Consider the following 8,479-nt stretch of genomic DNA (forward strand, 5'->3'; position numbering starts at 1 on the left):
CAGCGTCTCTGCTCTGTGGAGGAGCATTTTGGGGTGGAGGGGACACCTTCAGCCTAGCCTTCCTGGCCTCTGTCCCAGGCTGCCCTTCCAGATTTCGAAGGCCCACAGCTTCTGGGAGGTGCTGCACAAACTCAGGTGGCCATTGGCAAAGGTCATTCCAGAATGTTCACACACAGCCTGCCCTTCGCAGAGGTGGTGTTTCAGACACAGGCTCTAGCCTGCTAGCCTTGCTTAGAACAATTAGAATTGCTTGAAGACTCATGGTGGGGCTTCTAGATAGCTTTAGTGGGGTAGATAGTTACCTCTGAGGATGGGTCCGATTTGTGACACTGCCAGTCATCGGGAGCCAAGTCTCCTAACCAGGTGGCAGGCCAGGTGACTAACACCATTTCTAGGGAAAAGAAAAAGCTGAGAGGCTACAGCTAGGAGTCAGTAATATTTCCATAACTGGGTCCTGGGGGAGGGAGGAGCTCTCCCAAGGTGACTCTGGGAGGTGACCGTGGGATATAGGTGCTGAGGGGTCAGTGCAGGGTGGTGTAACTGGGCCACGAAAGGACCAGAAGCGCTTTGTGTCCGCCTGAAGGACGTACAACCACGAGATGATTTTTGACACTTTGTCGATTTCTGGGCGAGCTTTCTTTCAGTTTGTCGTTGAAATCATAGGCTCTTAGTCTATGGCCACGCTACCCTGAACAAGCCCCATGCCGTCCGATCTCGGAAGCTAAGCAGGGTCGGGCCTGGTTAGTCCTTGGATGGGAGACTGCCTAGGAAGACCAGGTGCTGTGGGCATGAAAAATAAAAAAATAAGGGATTGTCAGCTGACAAGGTCCTTGCAATCTGTGAGGTCAACCAAGGGTTGCCTCGCCTAAAAAAAAAAGAAAGAAATCATAGGCTCTTAACATTTCTAAGCATTTTTCATTAATGTTTTGAATTTTTATTTTTAATTTTTTGTATTCACCTTTAATAAAATTAAAGTATGTGTCTTTTCTTTCCCCAGGGGCAGCCGCCTCACCGACGTAAGTATTCTGCTGGCTGGCTCCAGAATGCACCCCGATGCCCGAAGCTGCAGCCTCCCCTACAGGAGAACTGTTTAAGGGACAGAGCTGCACCCATTCCTTCCGGGCCCTAAACTGGCACTTGTGTGGCGGTTGTCATGAGCGAGGCAGGACCACTGGTACAGGAAACCCACATTTATCTTGAAGTCATTTAAACATCTCATGTCACGGAGAGGCTCCCGTGTCTGTGCAGGTCTCGGGGGGGGGGGGGGCGGGGCAGATCCAAGTGCAGCCCGGCTCTGACCTGGGGGGACCCGGCGGGGGAAGGCGCTGTGTTTGCTTTCAGAGAAGGGCACTCGGCTGGTGTCTCTGTGGGTTCCTGGACTTCCCGTCCCCGAGGAGGAGGACATTCCTCGCTTCAGATCCCCGTCGGGTCGCATCCAGCTTCACACCCACCCCCGTGACAGGACGAGCCAGAGCCTGGGGGCGGGGGACAGTGCACAGAGCCGGGTGGGCTGTGGGTCTGGGACTGTCTCCAGTTTGCTCGGCGCCTGAGTGCCAGCCACTCAGCTCTTACCCACTTTGGCAACTTCAGCTGAACTGTTTTCCTTAAAGACAAAGCTGCCCCCCCCCAGGAAGCCGACACCAGCCCGCACAGTAGCTGACATGCTGCATATTTGGCAAGAGAAACACCCCTGTAACAGAAAACAAAGGCATCGCACTTTCTCCGGCCTCTGCCACGACAGGAGCTGCTGTGGTCAGGGCCCGTCTGGCTCCGTGCCTGGCAAGTGGCAGGCACGCAGCTACTTGGGGGCCACACCACGCAGCAGCCATACAGGCTGGGGAGCTGGGTGGACCCACCTGAGCCCCTCACTGCTGTCTCCCGCTGGCTCAGCAGTGGCGACAGGGTGTGAGGTCCCCGGTCTCCTGTTTAGCCCCGCCGTGTTGGCCAGAAGGGACTTCCATCCTTTTCCTCTCAGTCAAGGACAGCGAGATGAAAGGTCTGGCACGGGGGGCATTGAGGTCGCCTTAACTGAGGTCCTTTGAGGGCGTCTAAAATTGGGACTGTCCGTCTGGACGGCTGGCAGTACGTGATGGCATTGACGCAGCATCTCCTTCAGGCTGAGTGCACGTCCTGGCTGCAAAGCGGGGCCCGCTGCAGGCCCCGCTGTGGGGCCTGCGTGCTCCTGAGCAATCTGTGCGGGACGCGGGACACGGGGCGGCGGGCAGCCCACGTAGGCCCTGCAAGGAGCTGGCCGTGGCTCCACGCTGCCCCTCTGCTGGGCTGGCAGACAGAGGTGATGTCATAGCACCAGCGGAGTCTGCAAGCATGTGCCTTTCCTCCCCAGATCTCCATATGCCGGGAAATGCCCAGCCTGGAAGTGATCACCCTCAGGTACCTGCGTGTCCGCTGTCGCTCTGGGTGCCCGGGGCTCGGCAGAGGAGGGCCTTCTGATACCTCCTGCAGACCTGCAGACCTGCGACCTCAGATAACCCGGAAACTCTCAGGCTCCGCCCCCTTTCTGGAGCATCACCTGGGTCTGGTCCAGGGAGCACGGATGGCCGCTTCTGTCCCAGCACCTCGGCCTCCCACCTGGTTCCCTCATGGCCCAGGGCTCTGCCAGCTTCTTTGTGCCACATGATCTGGCATTCATAATTGTCACCTCTTAGAGTCACTTAGTCTTAACAGACTAAGGAAACCTCGAGTGAACCACATTCCGTCACTGGGATTCTGGGCGGCTGGGGAGTGCAGAGGGTCTGGCCCTGAGCCCCCTCTGCCCTCGCTGGACCCGGGGAGGCCGCCGATGCCGTGGGTGCTGCTGCTCTGATGCTGGGGCAGTCCCCACGTGTCAGCCTGATGGGGCTGCAGACTGCAAGGAAGGCAGACTCCCTATTTGGCAGTTCAGAAGGTTCTGGAACTCGCCCTAGGTGGTGTTGTAGGCCCTGGGTCTGCACAGCTGCATGACTTACCTTCCTGATCAGCCGGCTGGCCACCCTGTTCATCCTTTGTGCCTTCCACAGTCGCCTTGTGGGTGCCCGTGCTGCCCACCCAGGCCGGGCCTGACCCTGAACGTCTGGGCTTAGAGCTGTGCGGACGTGCAGACCCTGTGCCTCGGTTCCCCTGCTCCATGGCGTGGTGCAGACAGGTTCTCCCCGTGTCTCCGCAGCGTCAACAGCGTGTCGACCCTGGAGCCCGTGAGCCGGTGCCGGCAGCTGAGCGAGCTGTACCTGCGGGGCAACTGCATCCGCAGCCTGGCCGAGCTGTGCTACCTGCAGGGCCTGCCGCGCCTGCGCGTGCTGTGGCTGGCCGAGAACCCGTGCTGCGGGCCCGACCCTCACCGCTACCGCATGACGGTGCTGCGCAACCTGCCCCGCCTGCAGCGGCTGGACAACCAGGGTAGGCGTCCCCTCCCCGGGCGCCCGGGCCCCACGCTCCACGCACTGTCCTGCACGCTCTGCTCCAGACTCACCCGTGCTCCCTGGCGAGCCCGTGAGCGGGTCCGGGTGGCCGAGCAGGGTCACTGCTGGCCCGTGGGGACCCAGGGCTGGCGGTGCCCCTGCCCTCCCAGCCCGGGCACCTGGTGTCCGCCTCTTCTGGTCGAGTGCAGCTCCTTCGTGACCCATGGGCAGGCCTGTCCCCCCGGCTGAGGGCCCCGCAGCCCAGGGCTCCCCATCCCAGGCCGTGCCTCCCTCTGGTCAGTCTGCCGGCATCCCCCGTGGGCTGGCTCCAAGTCCTTTTCTTAAGTGCACAGTTCTTTTCTGCCATTTGACCAATTTTAAGTAAATAAAATCCAGGGAAATTCAGTCACACGTGAGGGAAATAGAATGAATGTGGCGTCTGCGGTCCCTTTTTAAAATTTAATTTGAGTTTTTTATGAATATTTGCTTTTGAGAAGTGCTGAAATTCAGATTCGCAGGCATTGGCCATCTGCTGTGTGTCCAGCATGAGCTGAGCTGGGGCTGGGGCTGGGGACCCCGCCCTGCCCCCGGGGAGCTGGCCGTCAGCGTGGACAGACACACAGACAGCTCTTTCTAAGGCAGACTGCTGAATGCCACGCTGTGTGGGGCCTGTGTGTGCGAGGCCACTCTGATGCCTTCGCCCCCTCCTGCCCCAAGCTGTGACTGAGGAGGAGCTGTCTCAAGCGTTGTTGGAGGGAGAGGAGGTCACGGCCCCCAGCAGAGAGGGCACAGGGAACGGCCAGACAGAGCTGTCCTACACCCTGAGCACCATGACCACTGCCGAGACCCACGGGGACCCGCTGAGCTTCGGCGAGGAGGAGGCAAGGTGTGCCAGCAGGCCTGTCGCTGTCCTCCCTCCGGGAGAGTCAGCGGGCCCTCCCGTGAGCCACCTCTCTGGGGAGGGCCGGAGCGAGTCGCCCAGGGCGGTTCTTCCTGGGCTGGCCCTCGGCGTTGGTGTTCGAGAGAAGGCCCAGGGCATGGCGTGCGTGCAGTGGGGACCAGCCTGCGCGGGGGTGGCCTGGAGGTGGGCTTAGTTGGCTGGGCTGGCGGAGGGGACCGTGCAGCTCCAGAGCCTGCAGGGGAGGGGAGGGTGGCCTCCGAGCACGGGCCTGACTGTCATGGGCGTTTTCGAGCACACCAAACGTGGGGAGACGGTCGTTCAGCCCCCGTGCCGGGCGAAGGCACCCTCTTGTTTCCCTGGGCGCAGCCCGAGTCGGCGCCCCAGGAGCTCGGGTGCAGGAGGCAGCCCCAGGGGTCAGAGAGACATAGGTGCTGGAGCCTCAGTCCCTCTGCCCCGCCCCCTCCTGGTGCCCGTCCCCCCGGTGGCCTGGGGGGCCAGGGGGCTGTCGGGAGCGTCTTCCCCCCGTGCTCTGAGGCTCCGGGGCTGACCCAGTGGAAATGAGCCCGTGCTGCTGAGCCCTCACGCACTGTCATTGTCCCCAGCAGCAATGTCCAGGAGCAACTTGGCCTGAAGCCCCCGGCCCGGGACCGCTCCCCGTCCTTCTCTCAGAGGGAGGCTGTGAGCAGTCGCAAGAACAGGGTGAGTGTGGCGGGGCCGCTGGCTCCCTCTGCCAGCGCGTGGCCGTCGTGGGGCGGGAGACGCAGCAGGGCCGCACAAAGCCAGGCCCCGAGGCGGAGGGGTCCCCGCCTGGGCTCAGCACCCGCCTGCGTGTGGCTGGGTGCGGGCACTGTGTGGCCGCGGCTGGAAAGAGGGCTGTGCGGACTGCTAAGCCGGGGCGTTGGCTGCTGTGGCGAGTCCCGGCCCGCGGCCACCCGCCCGTCACCTCGGACGCGTCAGCGCCGGCAGCCACGTGCCCCACGCATGCAGGTCCCTTCCTACATCCGTGCAGCGGGCTTGGTGGCGTTCCCCGCCCGCGGGCACACGGAACCGGTGCAGACACATGACACGCGTGCATCACGCTCATAAGCACACGTGACACACATGTGTCACGCTCAGCACCCGTGTTTGTGCATGTGAGCACATCTTACTGAGCAGCCCTGGGCTGCCCGGCCATGGGCCAGCTGTGTGGCGAGGGCCCGGTCCCCAGCCTCTCTGGGCCTCCAGGCTGTGAGCACGAGGTGAGTCAGCATGTAGGAAGTCCCCGAGGCGGTGACTGCCACACCACAGCAGTGGCCGCGGCTGCCTGGAAGGCCGCCCCCCCGTGACCTGCCGTGCTCTGGCCAGGGCCCCTGGCGCGTTGTGGTGTGGGCAGCCTGGCCTTGCCGGGCGTGGCGCTCAGCCACCGACTCTGTCCCCAGAGCAATGTCCTGACCGCCATCCTGCTGCTGCTGCGGGACCTGGACGCCGAGGGGCTGGAGGCCGTGCACCAGGCCGTGGTCGGCCAGCGGCAGGCCCTGCACAAGCGGGACTTGCAGGAGGACATGGACTGAGCCAGCGAGGGCCCAGGCGGCCAGGCCGTCCTCTCGAGACCCGGTGCCGAAGTCTCAGCGCCTTGCCGAGAACCCGGCGGTGACCGCCGCAGCCTCCACAGACCCGGCCGGGCCCCAGCATGCACAGCTGCGTCTTCAGGAAGCCCCCGCCTGCATGGAAGGCCAGGCCTCGCCGTGGACGCCGCCGGTGCGGAGGGCCTGCCTTGACGTGCGCTTTTGGGGGCCTTCCCCGCAACAGATGTCCCTGACATCACACCTGGGGCAGTTTGCTGGGACCAGCGTGGCCTCGGCCTTCTTTCCAAAGCCAAGAGCCCAGCGCACGTGCATTTGTCCTGGTCAGGCCTCTGGCTTAGTGGGGGGCAGATTCTGGACCATAGACACCTTCCAGAGCCACGGCCTCCTCGCAGACATGTCACTGCCACCGCCACCGGGGACGGACAGGGGCTGGGAGGGGCCGCTGCTTGGAGCGCCACGGTGACATGGAGCGTGTGTGGGGGCCCTGCGTAAGAGGCCTGCGGGGGACAGGACTGCCATGTCTGCTCGGGGACCCACGTGTGGCCACAGGGGAAGGACAGACATCTGGGAACTGCGTTTAGAACGTTTTCTTTCTCTGGGAAGTCACAGGCCTTGCTGTGACGCACAGGAGCTGGGTAGTGACGCTGCAGCCCCAGGGGGCCTTCCTAGTGACCCCCAAGATGCATCTGCACGGAGCGGGAGCCGTGTGACTTCCACGCCACTAGAGAAAAGTCCGTCCTCATGGGGTCGTGACGATGGGCTGGGGGGCGAGGCGCAGACCGCGCGTGTGCCTCCTCGTCGCTGTGGGACCTTGGACGCTCTCAATAAAGCTGCGCCTCGGCAGGAACGTGTCGGGCAGGTGTGCTGCTGCCGGACGCCCTCCCTCTGCACTCACCAGGGGCTCACCCCGCCCGCCCTGGCCTGCTGCGCCAATCTCGGGGACCCCTGGGTGAACCTGTCGGGAGAAGCCTGTCTCGGCCTGATCCTCGTCACCCCACGTGGTTCTCCCACTGGATCAGAGGCCATCAGTTCTCCAGTCCTTGCTCCCAGCCACTGCCCACTCGGTGCCCTTTGAAGCCCTCAGGGTGGACCAGGACCACCACGTCCACCCAAGGCCTCTGGTCTGGAACAGGGACACTTGACAGTCTCTGCTCTGAGCTCCCCAGCGACTCTGACAGGGCGTCAAGCACAGCAGGTGTTACACCTGCATGTGTCCCACCCGCCCCAGCTCACAGCTCTGAGACCCAGGAGGACACATGGCTCGGCCTGCTGGGCCCAGGGCACACTCGCACAGGTGAGGTGGACCTGAGGGCCCAGCTCCAGGAACAGGCACCAGGGGCTGCCAGGCTCTTAGACCAACATGGGGAAGCTGGCACAGGGCCAGCCCAGCCGTGCCGCTAGCCCCCTGGAGTGACCAAGGCGCCCTGCCAAGATCTGTGGCACGAAGGCAGCTCCAGGGACAAAGGGCCCCAGCCTGGTCCCTCGAGCCACCGAGCCGGCCTTGGCCCAAGCAGGAGACCTTGCCCAGGCCCCCCGATGTGGCCTGAGAGCCCCCCAAAGCCAGGGTCTCCCCACAAAACTCCACGGGTCCCGGACCCTCATCCTGAGCTTGGGCAGGAGTGCAGGCCATGAGCAGCCCAGGGCTAAGTGCCCAGGCAGCCGCGTGGGACAGAGGACAGCACAGCGAGCGAGGGCATGACGCATCACCCCGGAGCGCAGCTCAGGGGCCCAGTCAGCTTGTCCCCCGCGCCAGCGCCCGCTGTGCTGCAGAGCGAGGCCCGCACTGCCCAAACTCACGGCACATCAGCCCACGCGTGGCGACGCAGGCCTAGCTACCTCCCCTCCCCCACCAGACCGGCCACCTGTCCTGGGGTCCCTGGCTCTGCTTCGGAGACCCCAGCCTGGGCTCAGAAATCCTCTGCACCTGGGGTGGGCCAGGCTGTCGCCCCTCAGGACAGTCTGGAAGAGCTCAGGTCACCCCCTCGGCACAGAGGGGCCTAGAAGGTGAGTGTGGCCCCAGAAAGCGCATGTCTGTGGGACCGGCCCTGCCCCCAGGCCAGAAGACAGCTCCAGACCCGACCCCGTCCTGACCCCCAGCCGGCCCCCCGCCCGAGAAGGCCCCCCAGCCGGCCCCCCGCCCGAGAAGGCCCCGTGGGCCCTGCTTCCCAGAGACGGACAGCACTCCACCGTCGGGGCGATGTTATTTCTAGAAAATGCGGCAAGCTCTGCTCAGCCAGAGTGGCTAGTGCACACAGGAGCACGGTCACAGCGAGGCCCACAGGAACCCGGGCACTGGACCCCAAGGGCTGGTGAGGCTGAGCGTGAGAGGCCAGCACGGGGGGCGGCTCAGCCATGTAGGGGGCCGAGAGGCAGTGGTGTCCAGACTCAGACGCCCCACGTGCTCCAGCGCGGAAGACAGGCGCTCTGTCCCGGAGGGGGGTCCGGCGGGCAGCAGGGCTGGGGCTGTGAGGCTGCAGCAGCCCGGCAGGGAGGGCCGGGCGGCCTCAGAAGCCCGTGTCCACGCTCAGGGTGCGGCGGGTGACGTGCTCCAGCTCCCCGGACACGTAGTCGGCCATGCTGACGTGGTAGTGCGCCAGCATCTTCAGCATCAGCCGCAG

At 64.1% G+C, this 8,479-nt stretch overlaps 2 protein-coding genes and 1 pseudogene across 4 annotated transcripts in view; 2 read left to right on the plus strand and 1 right to left on the minus strand.

Annotated features, from left to right (window-relative positions):
• Nucleotides 1-670: 670 nt before the first annotated feature.
• LOC111729996 lies at nucleotides 671-789 on the plus strand (annotated as a pseudogene).
• A 180-nt stretch (nucleotides 790-969) lies between these two features.
• On the plus strand, nucleotides 970-6,712 carry CUNH21orf2 (chromosome unknown C21orf2 homolog). 3 transcript variants are annotated; one of them, XM_023521143.1, is made up of 6 exons: nucleotides 970-1,174; nucleotides 2,345-2,391; nucleotides 3,164-3,393; nucleotides 4,113-4,281; nucleotides 4,899-4,995; nucleotides 5,715-6,712. In XM_023521143.1, exons 1-6 carry the CDS (start codon nucleotides 1,154-1,156, stop codon nucleotides 5,844-5,846), a joined length of 696 nt encoding a protein of 231 aa, XP_023376911.1. In that variant the 5' UTR covers nucleotides 970-1,153; the 3' UTR covers nucleotides 5,847-6,712. The 3 variants fall into 3 exon arrangements, with proteins under 3 accessions (XP_023376911.1, XP_011374663.2, XP_023376912.1); XM_011376361.2 differs by having other exon boundaries at nucleotides 973-1,174; nucleotides 4,902-4,995; XM_023521144.1 differs by lacking the exon at nucleotides 970-1,174 and adding an exon at nucleotides 1,290-1,996.
• A 1,331-nt stretch (nucleotides 6,713-8,043) lies between these two features.
• The window catches only part of PFKL (phosphofructokinase, liver type), a gene marked incomplete at its 5' end in the record, with an annotated part of 22,755 nt that continues 22,319 nt past the window's right edge, over nucleotides 8,044-8,479 (minus strand). Inside the window, 1 exon segment of the mRNA XM_023521132.1 lies at nucleotides 8,044-8,479. Coding sequence (XP_023376900.1) covers nucleotides 8,366-8,479 — 114 coding nt within the window.

Source organism: Pteropus vampyrus, unplaced genomic scaffold (genome assembly GCF_000151845.1).
Source record: "Pteropus vampyrus isolate Shadow unplaced genomic scaffold, Pvam_2.0 Scaffold296, whole genome shotgun sequence".
Lineage (NCBI taxonomy): Eukaryota > Metazoa > Chordata > Mammalia > Chiroptera > Pteropodidae > Pteropus > Pteropus vampyrus.

What these genes read in the sequence shown, in the direction of transcription:
- CUNH21orf2 (XM_023521143.1), top strand. Translation starts at nt 1,154, where the DNA reads ATGAGCGAGGCAGGACCACTG. An exon ending in TGAGCGAGGCAGGACCACTG is followed by an intron (nt 1,175 to 2,344) that starts GTACAGGAAACC and finishes TTTCCTCCCCAG; the next exon opens with ATCTCCATATGCCGGGAAAT. An exon ending in CTGGAAGTGATCACCCTCAG is followed by an intron (nt 2,392 to 3,163) that starts GTACCTGCGTGT and finishes GTGTCTCCGCAG; the next exon opens with CGTCAACAGCGTGTCGACCC.